General features: G+C 48.8%; 1 protein-coding gene across 1 annotated transcript; it reads left to right on the forward strand.

Moving 5' to 3' along the window:
• Positions 1-597: 597 nt before the first annotated feature.
• BRAP (BRCA1 associated protein) lies at positions 598-14046 on the forward strand (the record flags this gene model as incomplete). Its single annotated transcript, XM_010175117.2, has 10 exons — positions 598-799; positions 1687-1876; positions 3242-3355; positions 3838-3986; positions 6391-6466; positions 7087-7225; positions 7720-7829; positions 9481-9570; positions 11573-11676; positions 12920-14046. Coding segments are annotated over 10 exons (1535 nt in total), but the record flags the coding sequence as incomplete, so codon positions are not given.
• Positions 14047-17203: the final 3157 nt, after the last annotated feature.

Raw genomic sequence — 17203 nt, forward strand, 5'->3', positions numbered from 1 at the left:
CCAGTGACAAGTGTCCCCGCTCAGCGTGGGGGTGGCAGAGGTGCTGCTGGGTTTGTGGGTCTCGGGTCGGTCACGCAGTTGGGAAAACAGGTAGGAAAACTCAGGGATGTGTGTTGGGACCCGGACAGGAGAGCTGGTTGTGGCTGGGGAGGGTTTCCTGCTCTGTAAAGGGGTAATTTATCGTGGGCTGGTTGGGGTTTTGCCTGCTCTGTAGAAACGGGACCATTCAGCTCCGTGGATGTTTAAATTCCCTGATAGAGGGGAGGTTTCAAGGTGGAAACTCCCAGGTGGTGTTGTCAGAGCTGCCCTCAGAGCCGTGCAGCTCAGCCAACCTCTCCCAGTTGCTTTGCACTGGTACCAGTGTGTGTTGGGATTTCACTGGGCATGGTACAACTGGGGGTCCTGCCAGGGGGTGACAGTGGGTGTCTGGCAGCTCCAGAGTTCCCTCTGGAATGGCAAAGGTGGGAGGTGGCTGGTTCTGCTGCTTTCCAGGGCTGTAGTTTGAGTTCTGGCGGCTCCACTGTGTGCACACAGCCTGTGCTTAGGGAACATCTCTGATGCACCATTAGTAACCTGGAAACTTTTGATTTGTACAAGATGAAACAAAAGCTGCCGTGGAGGGAAGAAAATCTTCAGAGGCTTCATCTGCTGAGGACAAAAATAAACATGGTGATCAAAGTAAAGAGCACGAGGCTGCTCCAGACTCGCCTTCCAAACAGCTCCCTGACCAGATTTCCTTCTTCAGCGGGAATCCCTCTGTTGAAATCGTTCATGGCATCATGCACCTGTACAAAACAAAGTAAGAAAACCTGAGTAGTTGTAGCTCTGGTGGGATCAGTGCCCCTGAGTCATGGTGCTGCCACCAGGAAGGGTGAGTCGGTCACCCCGGGGCTGTGGCTCCTGAGCTGGGACAAACAGGAAGGGTGACTCACACCCAGGAGGGCAGACAGGTCCTGGTGTTAGTGGTGGAGCTGGAGGCTGGTCCGGGTCCCCCAGCTGAGGTGGTGTCATCCAGGGGGAGGGGGCTTGTGCCAGGGGCTGGAAGAGCACAAGGTGAATGCAGGTTCCTAAAAAATCATAGAATCAGAGAACCACAGACTGGTTTGGGTTGGGAGGGACCTTCAAGCTCATCCAGTTCCAACCCCCCTGCCATCAGCAGGGACACCCCCCACTAGATGAAGTGATGTTTGAAAGCAGCTTCTCAAGGGATCCCACAATGAAGTTGTGATCTCTGGGGTCCTGGTTGCAGGTCTGAAGTGGGAGGTTTCACCTCATGTTTTGGGGATTTCAATTCCACGCTGTTCCCCTATAATTGCCTCAGAGCTTCCATTTCAGCTCTTGCTGAAAGCTGTCAGGAGACACAATTTGAAATAGCAGCAAACATTGCTCACTTCTTCTGGGAATAGTTGGGAGCACCTGGGGCTTGCCAACTTTAACTATTTTTATAGAAAAACAGATTTCAAACTATTCCTGACAAAACCATTGTTTATTGGAGCTGCACAGTTTAAAAAGCCGTAGTTTCACGTGGGTGTGCTGGACACTCACCACAACCCCTTCCTTCTCTTTATTAACATTTACAAATGTACAAAAGAGGGTTAAGATTGACAGCAAAGCTGTTTGGAGGGGTGATGTATCCAGCTCTGCCTGACACAACGAGGTGAAGTTGTGTCACTCTTGTCTTACCAGCAAGATGACCTCTTTAAAGGAAGACGTGAGGCGCAGCGCCATGCTCTGTATCCTCACCGTCCCCGCCACCATGACCAGCCACGACCTGATGAAGTTTGTTGCTTCTTTCTACGAAGTAATCGAGCACATGAAAATCATCCGAGATTCCACTCCAAACCAGTACATGGTGCTGATAAAGTTCAGCTCACAGGTAAGAACTGGAAGTCCTTTTTTGCTGTAGAAGGGACCGTGGTGGCATGTCCAGCTGCTGTGTAGGAGTGTCCTCTGCCTTCACTCAGCCCAGGTTGTGCTTCACCCCTGGAGAAACAGTCCTGTCCTATTGCCCAGAGCTTTCCTGGGGCTGCTGGCTGGGATTAGCCCACACCTTGACCTTTAGGCAAGTGTCTGCTGTGTTCTGTGCTATCCTATTTCTTGTTGGCAGGATATTAAAAATATGAAGGTTACACAGATCTCTGCTAGCTCAGAGCATATTCAGAAGGAGAGTGGTGTGTTGTACTCTGCTGAACAGAAAAGACCCAACCAGTGGGGCTTTGTTAGTGTTTTCAGGAAGATTTAATTCTGCTTTTCTGAGGAGCTGGGTGGTCTCACAGCCACTGCCAGTACAGTCTGAAAAGGACAGTCACCCCCAAAGCTGAGAGCCTAGGGGATGAGTCAATAACCAGGTAAGAGTTTGCTGCTCACAGCTCTTCTTGAACTATGTAGCTTTAAGCATTCCCCTGGGCCAGTTCCTGTGTGGACCTTCTTAACCTTCTCTTCTCCCAACTGCACATGACCTATTTTAGGGATGGGGAGAGCTTTCCCCCAGGTGTGAATGCTGCGTGAGATGTTTCCCCTGCCTGGGGAATCCACAATCCCCTGGATTTATGAGCCTTTTGTGCTACTTGCAGTAGTTGCAAAGGTGCATTGTGTCTGTAGCTGTCTCAGATTCCATGGGCACGTATCTAAAGCTAAAGAGGCTTGCAGCAAATCCGCAAACTTGTGCTTAATTCACCCTGAAATTCCTGTTCCTTAGGAAATTCCCTGAAGCCCTGTTCCCCAGTGACCCCTCATGGCTGTGTCTGCAGGCAGCAAAAGCAAATTTCCCAGCCCTTGATGCTTCTGGCTGGTTCAGAGCCTGCCTGAACTGTGACCAGTGACATGGATCCTTTCCCACAGTTAAATTGTCCCTTTCCCTGGCACAACGATCACTGGCCTGCAACGTAACCCTCTTACATTTTTGCAGAGACCAAATTTGCTTTGCAAATGCACTGAAAATGCTGACAAAGGGCAAAACCAGATGCTGAAAGGGAAATCCGTTATCCCTGTGGACTGCTCAGGTCCCAGAGGGGCTGTCACTGCTGGGAACTTCACTTCTTGTCTTCGAGTGGGAACGCTAAAGCCAGTGCCAAGATGCAAAGCTTGCTGGCAGGAGCTGACTGGCTGAAACACCTCCTCCTGTATTCCAGGGCTTGGTGGAGGGGAGAAGGGACGATACAGCAGATCTCTCCTCCTCCTCCTCGGCTGTATCAGCTGCAGGTGTTCTGGTTTTCACTGGTGTCCCCTGTGTTGTGCACAGGCTGATGCTGACAGCTTTTACATGGCGTGCAACGGCCGGCAGTTCAACTCCATCGAGGAAGACGTTTGCCAGCTGGTGTACGTGGAAAGGGCTGAAGTCTTCAAATCAGAAGATGTAAGTTTGTTTTCCCTGCACTTCACAGAATTTTAACAGGATTATTTAGACTGGGCAGAATGCTGCAAGAACTGCTTCACTCTATCAACTCAAACCCATTTCCAGTGCTGTTTCTACTTGGGAGTGTTTGTTGGGTGACTTCATGGGCTTCATGTCTCGTCACTGTGCTGTCTCTGACCTAAACCTGCTGTGGGCAGTAGATCCAGAAAATAAAATGGGGCTGGTGGAGGTGCAGCAGCTGCACTGAGCCCGGGCTGTGATGAGGATCCTGGCTGTGGTCTGTTGAATGTTGGGAATCACTTACTTTTTTTTTTTTAAATACATTTCTAACCCCTCTGTCGACTCTCAGGATTACTCTGTGGTGTGTTTGTACCCTTGTGCCAGCGCTAATGAGAGAGAAATTTGACTTTTTCTTATGTGGGTGCTTAATTTATGGTGATTGGAAGGTGCTGAGCAATTTGTCTCTGCTTGTTCTTTTGAAGGGGGCCAGCCTGCCTGTGATGAATCTGACAGAGCTCCCCAAGTGCACAGTGTGTCTGGAGAGGATGGATGAGTCTGTGAACGGGATCCTCACCACGCTGTGTAACCACAGCTTTCACAGCCAGTGTCTGCAGCGGTGGGAGGACACCACGTAAGAGGCTTTTCTTTATTTCCACATCTAAAACTCTTGTTTTGAGTGTGGTGGTTACGTGCTGACGAGACTGGTTCTGCTCCTCAGAGTGTGGGGGCAGGAATTACTGTAAGTTCTAATGCTCTTTTTTTTTTTCCCATTAAGGGACTCCCAGAGAGAAATCTCCCCGCCAAAAGTAATTGAACAATGTTTCCCGTGGGCCTCACTGCTAAGGCAGGAAAGGAGTTGTAGAGTAATGCTGACTATTTTAAAATATTGTAGGATAAAAATACTGAGGCAGACAGCGTTGGATGCACACACAGCCCTGTTTCACTCTCGTGTGTGTGTTCAGTCACTTGTTTCCGTGGCGTGGCTGAGGCTGTAGACAGATCTGCACATCTGGCTGGAGCTTGGGGGCCCTTTTGGGAGCCCTGCAGTCTTGGTGTCTCAGCCAGATGCTGGGAGAGGATAAAAAAGAGCTGGGCAAGAGCAAGTGTGCAGGGAGACAGGACTGATGTCAGGAAATACTTCTTCACTGAAAGGGTTCTCAAGCACTGGAAGAGGTGGTGGAGTCCCCATCCCTGGGGGTGTTTAGAAGCCGGGTAGATGAGGTGCTCAGAGATCTGGTTTAGCTGTGGACAGGTACGGTTGGACTCAATGATCTCAAAGGTCTTTTCCAACCAGAAGATTCTGTGATTCTGTGACTGGAAGGTGAGATGGAAGGGAGGCAGGGAAGGAAGGGATGATGACAGGATCACTCTGTAAATCAGGAAGGGAAGGGGAGGCAGCTGCTCTGGACAGGCTGTGTTGTTCAAGGTGGGCACGGGCTGAGCGATGGGAGGCTGTGTTCCTGGCTGGGGTCACTCACCCGTGTCTCTGCCTCTGGGAGATGCTCCGTGGCACTGGGCAGTGCTGGGGGCTGGACTTGTGTCTGTCCTTAAAGCAGCAATTCTTTCACCACTGCTAACCCTTTCCTGTTGGTGTTTTTTCACCACTCTTCACATCCCTGTAGATGAGGATTTCAGTGTGTCTGAGCTGCAGAGCCCTGACAGGCACCCAGGTTGTGCATATTTGTCACTCTTCTGGACACTGTTTGCTGTTTTACTGCACATCAGGCAGCCCTAGACACTGCAGCAGGCTGCTGATCTTTGCTGTGTCTTCTTCCCTGTCACTGGTACCGCTGATGGCCTGATTTTCTGATGGAGTGTGAGGAGAATTGTAGCCCCTCTGTCATTTGTAAACCAAAGTAACAGCATCTCGGTAAGATTCATCAGATTTGTAGCTATTCAAGTTTATGGGCTGCTTTGCTCTATAAATCAAAACCAGTTTAAATTTGAAGCGGTGGAGCTTAGCCAATGTGGGAGCAAGATCCGAAATAGCACTTAAATATCTAATGTACAGTTTAAGCAGAACTTATGTTCCCACTGTAGAAGAATGATAAAAGAAAATCCCTCTCCACTCTGCTCAGGCGCCACAGAGGCTGTCAGTGCCCGAATTTGTGTAGAGAGCTGACTGCAATCCAGCTGTCTCCTCCCTTGAATATTTCTGTAGCTTATCCAGCAGCTGATGAAAAATACATGAGGAGTCCTGGGAACAGGACACACAGCCTCAGTTACCCCGCTCCCTGGCTGAGCTTCCAGACCTTAGGATCTGGACAAAGGTTCCTTATGGTCTTGGGTCTTCTCTCTTCCTGGCAGCACAGTGGTATAGTTTCAAAGTAAATGATAGTGGGGTGCCTGCTACTGATTCTTTAAGGGTACAGTTATGGGATGTTCTTCCTGGAAGGGCTGAGAGTGAATCTGTTGCGTTGAGGTGAAATTGAAACATCTCCCCATCTCCTGAGGGTTAGTTTAAGGACTGAGGTATGTTTACAAAGTGTAGTACCTCCCTCTGTTACTCTGCTGTCCTCAGCAGTGTGTAGTTACAGCATCCTTCCACAACAGTGTGGAGCTGCTGCATGAAACCCCGCAGGTAACAGAGAACTGGAGATGTCAGGAGCAATGTTTGGAGACGTGTGACACATCTCTACAGCGTTTGTGGCTGAGGCAGGGAAGTGTTTCTTGAGCTCGGTCGTGGGTTTTTTGCTTACTGGCAGAGGCTGAGGTTACCAACAGCCCCACTGAGGCTTTTGGTTGCAGATGTTCTCTACACCTGGACTGCAGCAAAACCAGATGAAGCTGAGACTGTGAGATGGCTTTGGAAGAGCTGCTCTTTGTTCTTCTGTCACTTACTGGCTTAAAACCAGTAGTCTGGTGTGGAACGGAGGCAGATTGGAGTGGAGCGCATGAGAGCCGAGAGATGCGCGCGCATAGGGAGCGTCTCGCTGCATAAGGCGTTTCCTTTGAGCTCTCTGGCTCTCTTTTTAATTACCATCATATTCAGATGGAGATCCTTGTGTCTAATCACGATGCTTATTGCCCTCTAGGTGCCCTGTCTGCAGATACTGCCAAACACCTGAGCCAGTGGAAGAGAACAAGTGTTTTGAGTGTGGAGTTCAAGAAGTAAGTAGGTGGGTGGATGGTGAGTGAGATCTAGACTAGATCTGACTGCGCAGCTGCTCTGGTTGCTTTTGGGGTTAGTTCTGTGGCTGCTTTTGGGCTGATTTTACCACAGTGGTGTATCTGCTTTCCTTTTGAGTAGGAATCAGTACTGGGAAGGGAATCTTACCTCCCAGGTTTCCTATTGTGACAAATGTTTCTGATTCTTAGAAAGAAATATTAGCACATAAGCTGATCAGAGCGTGTGTGATGAGTTTGACAGCAGGCAGCTAAACTCACACTGAACTTGGTGGTCCCTTCTAGTCTGTGCTCTTCAGAGCTTGCTGTTGTGGTCCTGCTGAGGTGCCTCATTTGTTAGTCAAGGCCATTCTTCCACCATGCTTGTGGTCATCTGTCGATGTGCCCAGCACCTCCAATGAGCAGGTACCTCCTTCTCTTTGACCTTCCAGCTGCACAAGGCTTCAAAGAAGGAGGGGGAAAAGCAAATGCTCTTCACTTTCCAAGGAAGTGACTGGATGTAGCAGTGTCAGCAGGGTATCAGTGTCACATCACACTTTCTCCAAGTGCCAGTGCCACCACTTGACTTGTGTTGTATGTACAGAGCTTTCTCTTTCTGTTGGCAGAACCTTTGGATCTGTTTAATCTGTGGACACATCGGCTGCGGCCGGTACGTGAGTCGACACGCTTACAAACACTTTGAGGAGACCCAGCACACCTACGCAATGCAGTTGACTAACCACAGAGTCTGGGACTATGCTGGAGGTAAGGGCTCTGTCCTCCCCTCTTGTGGGATCACCTTATTTGTGAAGTGGCTTTTGGGACCCCTTAGTAAGAGAACTTGTGATAGAGTTTGCTTGGAGATAAAGGAGTTTGCATCTGTACTAATCCCTTGTCTTTGGGGACCATCCATCTCCTCTGTAACAGCAGTTTCTGTGGCTCTGTAGCAGATGGAGGAGGGAGAACATGACTCTGTAATGAACCAGGGCAGTCCCATAGTCTCCGTGGAGTGTTTGTTACTCCTGTTCCATCGATTTGCCCTGAGGTATGGGAATGGGCTGTGGTAATAAATATCCTGTAAGGTGTCTGTGCAAAGTCTGCTAAAAACCAAATACATCTGTTGTTGGCTTTCTGCCTCGCTGACACGCTGCTGCTGCAGTCTGCACGGTTAATTGTGCTGCAGAAAGTGTTTCCACTGGTGTCAACCTGGGTGTTCTTAAGCTCAAACTCTCTGTGGTTGAAATTTTTTCTCTCTTCAGATAACTACGTCCATCGACTGGTTGCAAGTAAAACTGATGGGAAGATAGTTCAGTATGAGTGCGAGGGAGATATGTGTCAGGAAGAGAAAATTGATGCCTTACAATTAGAGGTAAATATTTTGGCTTGTTGGACTCTGCGTTGTGCCGCTGTGTGGAAGTGTTTCAAATCCAGATACGACTACAGGAAAATTACATCAGCTTATGCAGCAGACCTGCTCCCTGCATGTCGGCAATCATCTTCAGGCAGAAGCAGGATGGTTTTACTGCTTTTTTTTTTGCCTTTTTTTTTTTTAATCTCTTCTTGGCTCTGCAGAGCTGATGCAGCTGAGTGTAAGCTGGCTGCAGTTTGATCCCGTGTTCACCGGTACATTGAAGATGAGCTGGTTAACGCTGCTACAAACACACAGGTCATTGGAGAGAGAAATGGCTCCAAATGCCCTGACTCGCTCACCAGACCCTTCCTAGTGGAGCTGGGACTTGGTTTAGGAGCCAGGATGTGTATGGAACTGTCAGTTCAAGGAGTTTAGCTTGTAAACTTAGCAAGTATGTAGGAATCCATAGCTACGTGCTTACCTTGGCTAGCAGAGAAAGCTGACAGGCTTATCTGATAGCAGCCCTGTTCTGCTCCCTTCTCTTGCACAAAGAACGATGTATTTTTTTTTCCATACCTGTTGGCCAGCTCCTCCTATCTTAACTGGAAGGGTAAAGGAGAGAAACTCAAAATTCCTGCTCCACTGAGCAGAGATACTGCAGCATGATTTCAGCTGCATTAGACACAAGGGTATCTGAGGAGGAACAGCCCAGACACCAGACTTCATAAGCTTATTGTTCAAATAAATATTTGGTTGTTTTTCCATTAATTTTCTGAGTAAGGCTTAGATGCTAAAGCAGCTATTTTTAACCCTTTTTTCTGGGAGGTTAGTGCTTAATGTACATAAGACCTTTCTATCTAGCTTATGAGATGTAAATATTTCTAGAGAGAATGAATTTGGCAGCGTATTTTGGCATTCTGATACTACTGAGAGTGTTCAAGGCTTTTTGCACGTGTTTAATTCTGTAGTGAATGACTAATTCGATGCTTATTAGCCTGATGATAAGAAACAATCACATTTTCCAACCTTCCCATAACTCATTTGCAGAACCAGGAGGGAAAGGAGGGGATTGTAAGGCTTATATCCTTGTTCAGATGCCAAAATAACATTGGAATGCGCTGTACTTGTTGGAGAACAATAATTGTGAGCAGTTGCACACAGCTGAGAACGCTTTCCCAGAGATGTTCTTACAGTGAAGCCAGAGATGTGCATTTACCCTCTGCCCTGGGTTTTGGGCTGTGAATGGAGAACTCAGCCTTTGGGATCTCAGACTCTCGTGACAGGGATGGTTGATTCTTCATTTTTCCTGTGGAGTGTAAAACTTGTAGAGATTTATTGCTACTACAGTAAAAAAAAATGTGTCTCCTCTTGTAAAAAGTTCTTGGCGTGGTGCTGGGTATGGCTTGGCAGAACCTTCACGTGATCCTTGCTGTTGTGCCCTGAAGGCTTCCCTTGACTTCGAAAAAATCAAGTGATTGGATTTTTGAAATCAAATTGATGAAGCACATCTGCTGGATCCGCAGTTTGCACGTATGTTCAGAATGTCCTGCGTGCTCAATTTCATCTGATTAAATTGATTTGTATATTGGAGCCCTTTGGGCTTCTTAATCAGCAATAACCACCCTTAGAGGAAAGCTGACTGTTCTGTGTACATCTTCTGTGTTTATAGTACTCGTATTTGCTAACGAGCCAGCTGGAATCGCAACGAATCTATTGGGAAAACAAGATTGTCCGAATAGAAAAGGATACGGCTGAAGAGGTGAGCTCTGCTCTGGGCACGTGTGAAACTCTGCTGAAACAGGTCCCTGGGCAAGTTAAATGGGAGATGGAGCTGTTCCTGAAACAGGTCCCTGGGCAAGTTAAATGGGAGATGGAGCTGTTCCTGAAACAGGTCCCTGGACAAGTTAAATGGGAGATGGAGCTGTTCCTGAAACAGGTCCCTGGACAAGTTAAATGGGAGATGGAGCTGTTCCTGACACGGCCTCGTGTAGCCTGTTTCCCTACCAGCTGAGAAAATTGGCTCCAAGACGTATCCCTTATCTCTGTGCTGAGATCTAGCAATTTGCTGCTCGGTGGTGCAGAAGTAGGTAGATTGCCACCTAGATTGAAGGTTGATTTAAATGTGCTGCTCGGGAAACTGCAGCAGTGGGGAAAACAAGTCCGTGCTGCTGCAGGATCCCTGCTTGCCGGTGCCATCCGTCTCACACTGACATCTATCTCTAGGGAAGGTTAGCGTAGCATAGACAACATGACTTTAATTTGCTCGGCTGCAGAAAGTGGCAGCAGTCTTTCTGCTCCAAATGCATATTGATTTGCCCTTTCTTTTTGATCCCCTATCTCCCCTCATCACCCTTTGGGAAAAGTTCAGAGTCTCCTCCTATAAAGCATTTTGTAGGCAGGACTGCTTCAAAATGTCACGTGCAAAAATAATCCAGTGAGGATGTTTTAATGCTTTTCACCCTACATAGATCCTTTCAACCAGGTTTAAAGTGAGTCAGGATTTAGGGCTGAGCCCTTAGCTGTACTTTCTGCCTGACTTCTAATTAACCATTTGGTATCTGCACTTAAGTAGCATCGTAAATGTAGAAATTATGACCGTTGAAATAGTGGTCATTGACCTCTGTCTAAAGAACAATCCCAGACATCTTATGGGGGACCCTATAAGAAGGAAAAGATGCAGCAAAAATCATCTTGCACGTGACCAGGAAACACGATCCACAAAGCAACTTCAAAGTGAAATGAGTATGATATTCCCCAAAAGTGGCTTCATGTTTAGAGTCCTTACAGTTTTATCCATGGCACTCACTCTGTGTAAGTCTTGTCTGGATCAGTGCCACTGTGCAGTGTATTCCATTATCAGTGCTCAGGCTACTTCCCCAAATTAACCATCAGCTGCATAAACATTCGGTGATTAAGGCCGGAAGGCTTTAAACCTGCTCTGCAGTGGCTCTGGCAGCAGCCAAGGCACCATGTGCGCTGCTGACGCTGACATTTATCCAGATTGCTCCTCCAGGAAAGCATTTTTCCTTTAAATTCCTGTCTCCACTGCGTGTAAGCAAGCTTTTGACACTAATATAGGGGAAACAAGTATTTCTGTCTACAAATCTCCTGTAAGTCTTAGGGTAGAGGTTTTGACATGTTCTGTGCAGTGCCTAGAGAACCAGAGCTTGGTTTTCTTCAGTCTCGAGTTGTGAAGCAGAGGGGAAGAGGAAGCCAACGTACATGTGTTTCTGTTTGCGTTTTGCATGAGTAAGATATTCGTGTCAGTAGGTCACTGCCTTATGACAGCGAGCTGCTGAGTCAGTGCTGAGCAAAGTCACATGTTCATTTTCAGGCTTTGACCACACTTACTTGAGGTTTGGTTTAAAATGAGCAAAAGCCCGACATTGTGAAGCCTGGAGATGGAAATGGAAGTTTGCTGACAGGTACAAAAACGTCTGAGGGAACAGCTAAATGAATTCTTAACTGCAGTCAATAAGAAGTTAAGGATCTGATGCAGCTTTTGTTTGAATGGGATGCCTGGCACAGATTTGCAGCCTGAGTTGTTGTTCTGTGTGAGCAGCTTCCACGGCAACGTGGTTCCTGGTTGGGGTACTGAGAGCTGTAAATGCAGAGGGTCTTGGTCATAATGAAACCTTCTCTTGACTCAAAGCTTTTGCTTACCTGGATATAGTCATTGGTCAAAGTCTAGAAATGAATGTCATAATGAAAGTGCACAGGACTTTGATCTCTTTGAAACAGCCGTGTGTTTGTTTTTACAGATTAACAACATGAAGACCAAATTTAAAGAGACCATTGAGAAGTGTGACAGTCTGGAACAGAGGCTGAATGACTTGCTCAAAGAAAAGCAGTCTGTGGAAAGGAAGTGGGTACCGCTGCCAGGTTTAGTTCCATGCAGCCATTAAAACTCTGTGCATTGATATCCAAAAAGGAAAAAAAAATCATGCTATTCCTGGGTGATTTTGAGCTATTTAAACTGATACACTGAGCACACAGCTTATTTAAAAAAGAAAAAGCAGCTCTCATTTCTGTAGGTGTTCACAAATTGAAAGTGCCTGTGGAGTAGAACACAGCTTTGGGGCTTTTGGCTCTTTTTACACAGTCTGCATATTTAGCATTCAGTAATCCCTCCTCTGCCTGCTCCAAAGGAGACACTGGTCTGTTTCACAATTGGTGGATACATCCAAGGAGAGGGAAGGCAGCTCAGCAGAGGCATCTCACCCTGCACAGAGGAAAATGTAGACCTTAAGAAGTGCCTAGATGAAGGACATTAAGCATGGAGAAGTGCTCCAGCTCCCTGGGTGGGACTGGGTGCTCTGTTCCTCCTGGCCCACCAGGCCCCTGGCACTGCCGCCTCTCTGGCAGTCCTGGAGCAGGGAACCCAGGCTGGTGAGCTGTGGGTCGTGCAGCTCACCTTGATGAGTGGAAAGGAGCCTGTGTGTGATGTCAGCAAACTTCCAGGGCAAAAGCACTGAGTTATTAAGAGCAGGGAAGTGCTCTCTGGGAAACACAAGGCTACTGATACCCTTGTGGGAGCATCTTGCTTCTGAGTGAAGTTGTATCTTCAGGTCTTGTACTCAGAGCGTGGTGGGAGCCAGCATCTGGGAGTCCCTGGGTGCCCTTCGCTCTCGAAGGGCCCCGTGTGATCTCTGTGCCCTTTTTGGCACCTGTTCTGTGAGTTGCAGATGGGTGTTCAAGGTTACAGTCCCGTGCTCCCACACACACCCTGCCTGCTGCCTGCACTGTTGGCCTTTGGTACCGGATGGAATTGCCTCAGCTGACAGGGAAGGGATTCTCCTGGGTTATGCAGTTGGAGGGACAAAGGAAGGGATTCTCCTTCCCAACATCCTATTCCATATGCAGGTACCACCACACAGACAAAGCAGGTGCCAGGAAGCCTTAAGCTGGGTAAAAACATCCTGGGGGGGGGGAATTCAGAGTCTTCTTGTGTTGCCTCCTCTTGCCCATCTTTCTAGGTTCCAGTTGGTCTTGGTGGGGGTGGGGACAGGTGGAGGTCAGTTGCCCTAAGGAATTGGAAGTGAAAAGGGTGCAGCAGCGTTTGACGTGGGTATAGCACCGCTTTCCTGACTTGTGCTTCTGTTTTTAAGGTGTTCTCAGCTGAATAACAAAGTGGCTAAACTTTCCAACGAGCTGAAGGAGGAGCAAGAACTGAATAAGTGTTTGCGAGCGAATCAAGCTTTGCTTCAGAACAAACTAAAGGAGGAGGAGAGAGTGTTAAAGGAAACCTGTGAACAGAAGGACCTGCAGATCTCCGAGATCCAGGAGCAGTTGCGGGATGTCATGTTCTACTTAGAGACACAACAGAAAATCAATCACCTCCCAGCTGAGACCCGACAGGAGATTCAGGAAGGACAGATCAACATTGCAGTGGCATCTTCTGCCAGCTCCTCCACGGGGGGCACCGGCAAACCTTCTTCCAGGAGAGGCCGTGGCAAGAGGGGCAAGTGAAGATCCGAGTGCCCTGCTCCCATCCTGAAGCTGGCTGTGCTCGTGGTAGGCCAGGCTCACCTCTCTGGCTGGGAATGCCCAGTTCACTAAAGCTCAGCTAGAAATTGTCTTCAGAGCTGCTCATAAAACTGGCTGCCAGTCAATGGAGGTGTCTGTGGTATTTAAAAGCATTTCACTGCACTATTTAGCTATTTTTAGGCAGATCTTAACGACCACTTTGCCTTCCTACCTTTTGAAAGCCCCTCCTGTCATGCATTTGACTTTCTCCTTGGAGAGTGAACTGTTTCGGGGTGTGTGTGTTAAACATCACGTTCCCTAAGGGGATGCTGTAGAGTAGGTTAGACCCAGCGTGTGAGGCTTCTCCAGTTCTTCTCCTGGATTAAAAGTATTCTCAGTTAAGAAATTATTTTATTTAATAAACAGTGTAAGTTATATTATATACATCTCCTTTTAGTATGTGCAGTCCTGACACTGCAGAACTGCTAGTGCAGGAGTAGAACTGTAGTTTGGAAATAAAAAGGAGTGAGGTGTGGAAAATAAACCATCTTAAGCGGTGTAAGAAACTGACTGAGGCCTAAAGGCTTGTAACCGGGATATTAAACGCTTCAAGGGACTTTGCTACGACCTGTTTCTTCATTTTAAAGATGGTCTCTGAAAGCTCAGCACTTGCTGCCTGTGGGGCAGAACACACCAGAGTTTTATATTCTGGAAAGTGTTGAAGGTGGTTATTTTACAGGCGTTTCTACAAATTAAATAAGAGCCGTCTCGGCGGAGGCTGGTGCACGGAACACTCACAGCTGCCACGGTGTTCCCATCCTCCTGGAGCGGGGTGCGGGCGCGTTCCCTCCGTGCTCTCCTCAGAACCAGGTGAGAATGGCTAACGCAGCCTTTTCAGAGCTCCTCACGGGGATGTCCCCATCTCCAGCCTTTGCAGCAGCTGCGGGGTCGCTGCGCTCGGGGCTGCGGCAGAGCTGAGCGCGTTGCCCTGTGATGGGACCCTCCATCCAGCTGCTGTGTCCGGTGCCTGTCATCACCCAGCGCTGCCTGTGCTGCTCCAAAACGTGGCTCTGGACAAAACCTCGGCTGGTAAAACTTCAGTGTGATTTGCCCCAAAGGTAGGCAGGTCCTTAAGGGACAGCTGGGGACTAATGGTGGTGGTGGTGGTGGTTTTCACTTAGAATATATACCGGACTTGATGCTCTGGGGTGGGAAGTTTTACGCTGGCTGTCCCGGTTGCTGTGTTCCTCTCAGCAGTTGGAGCATTTAGAGGCTGATCCTGTAGTAAAAATGGCCAGGGGAGGCTGCAGTTGCCAGTTCAGCCCATGGTGTGCTCCTTTTCTGCTGTTCAAACTGCAGGAACAGCCTCAGTCTTAGTCTGTAACACTGAAAATGCAGCTCTGACTCCAAACTGGAACAAAAAAAACCCAATAAAACATCTAGTCCTTTATTGGAAGAAGTTGTTCTTTTTGCCCAAGTGGAAGGAACAAGTTACAATAAATAGAATGATTCTCGGAAGGTGAGTCCTTATAATCTGTTTCCTGACTTTATGGGCTGGAAATGTAGAACTTCCTCACTTTGAAATACAAATTTGTGCACTTGCTGCATCCACTGCTTGGGTTTGGAGATCGGCCCCAGTCATCTGGAACTTCTACCTCATGAATGTGCGCTCACTGCTCTGGTGTGGATTGTACAGCCCGGCCTCTGCTTCTGTAAGTTATTCTAAGGACCTAGAGATGTACAACACAGCTTGTTCTCAGATAGAAACTATTTTATTGAAGATATGTTTTTACACCACCTAAGATCCTCTGCCCTTTTGCTGAAAGCTGGCTGTGTGGAGAACACGAGGATGCTGTATCTCAGAATTCATTTTCAAAAAATGTGATTGAAAATTAAACCAGCGTGCGGTATTTTTGTTTGTGTCTCCAACTGGAAGTGGAGGGAGGAGAGGGCAAGGAGAAGGACACATCATCTGACTTACTCTTTTTGCAGTCTTCTACTTTTTAACTCAAAGGCAAAGTTGTCCAGACAAGCTCCTTGTTGTGTTTGGGTTCTGGGGAAGTTCAGTTCAGCTGAGCTGATGGGATGATTATCTCTGTCTGGCTCATCAGAAGTGGGCAGCTCATGCAGAAGGAGCAAGGGTTGTTGAATACTTTTGTGTTAAACCAAATTACCCCCAGTCCTTCTGTCCCCTCCAGCTTCTCCTACAATCACCCCAGCTGGCAGAGCAGCCTGCAGTGTCCATCTGGGTGATCATCCACTGCTGCAGGTCAGCCGGGCTCCCCTGTGACACTTCCTCTGCAGCGGGACCACGCTTGATCTGGTCGCAGGCCAGAAGCAGCGCTGATGTGGCTTGAGCCCACCCGTGGTGAAGGGAAAAGTCCCAGTGAAGACCAGTCTGTGACTCTTCCTTAACCATCCTCCCAACACCTGAGTGCCTGGAAAAAGCGATGGCACTCGGACCTCTCCAGCCTGCGGTCAAGTTCTGACATCTGCAACTCGACCAACAGGTCAGCTTTGTGGCTGATGACTCAGTATCACCACAGCAGGAGGTTGCAGCACCATAAAACTTCCCTCAAGCACTCAACACCTGAGATTGGCCAAGATCCTGCTCCAATTCAGAAACTTACAATAGACTTTTTTAAATCATGAAAGAAACACCCATTCCCCCCGATGAACAGCCAAGGTGGTTTGCTGCCTCTCCTGGTGCTGTGGTATCAGAGAGCTCCGGGACAACGCCCGCCTTGGCACTTGCCATGTGGGCTGTGTGGCACTAAGAGAGGAGACGTTCCACCAGGAGCAAGAAAAGGGGAACCTGCTCTCCCCCAAAGGGCTCCTGGTGGCCAGCACCTTCTGTGAACTTCGCTGGATCCTGCTGTTCCATCTCTGCAAAGGGTCCCTGATTCACAGGCTGGCAAAGAAGAAGCAGAACAGCAAAATTACTTGTGATTCTGCATATGTGGGCAGGACGGTAACGGCCAAAACACCCAAGGCAGCCCAAGAGCCTCTGCTGTCAGCTCTGCACCCACCAGCTCAGGCGAGGAGGTCATCAGGCACCACAGGAAAGGCTGCAGGATTTAAAATGGCCAGAGAGAAACACAGATGGAGCCGAGCGATGGCCAGAAATTGCACGAAGGTTGGCAGAGTCCTCCACGCTTTGAGGATGCTGAAATGATTCACTCCGGCAGCCGCTCCCGAGCGAGCGGAGAGGAGAGGCGGTGAGATGGGGTGACGGGTCAGCACGGCTTCTCGGCGGCTGGGAGAAGCAGCACCCGCAGCTGGAGGGATGGCAGGGACAGAAAGGGCTGTGTCCTCCTGCTTGGAAGGGAAATGTCAGGGAGATTGAGGTGATCCAGGGCTCGGGGCTCAGCTGTCACTGCCTCACACCAGGGATGTTCCCTGTAAGCAAACTGCAAAGTCTGGATTAGCAGGAGGCAGAAGCAGCGCTGCTCGGTGGGGCTCCACATGATGTCAAGGTGGGATTCCACCTCCAGCACCCACAGGGTTTGTGCCCAAGCTCTGGGCAGGATCTGTGGAGGTGGGAAGGGAAAGCAGCGCCCATGAGACCTGCGGCCACCCCAGCTCCAGCACCCCTGGTCTCTCTGCTGGTGGGTTCCCATGAGCCTGGCCGGCTGCTGGTACCGCGGTTTGGGATGAGATGCAGCAGTGGTCTGGCTGCCACTGCTCTGTTTCACCCGGTTCCAGGGACTCGTTATTAGCAGTGGGCTAATTTGCCTCTTGGGAAGAACCTGTCCCTTGACGCTGACTTATCCCCTCCGTGACACTGGTTCTGCTCTTTTAGGAGCTGAGGTCCTGGCTGAGGTGACATCTCTCTGGTTTGTGCCCTAGAAAAACCTCACACGGTGCCACTAGCAGAGTGGACACGGAGTCACCCCTCAGGCAAAGGTCTGTGGGTGTCTGTCCGT

The sequence above is a fragment of the Antrostomus carolinensis genome, unplaced genomic scaffold (genome assembly GCF_000700745.2).
Source record: "Antrostomus carolinensis isolate BGI_N321 unplaced genomic scaffold, ASM70074v2 scaffold44089, whole genome shotgun sequence".
NCBI classification, from domain to species: domain Eukaryota; kingdom Metazoa; phylum Chordata; class Aves; order Caprimulgiformes; family Caprimulgidae; genus Antrostomus; species Antrostomus carolinensis.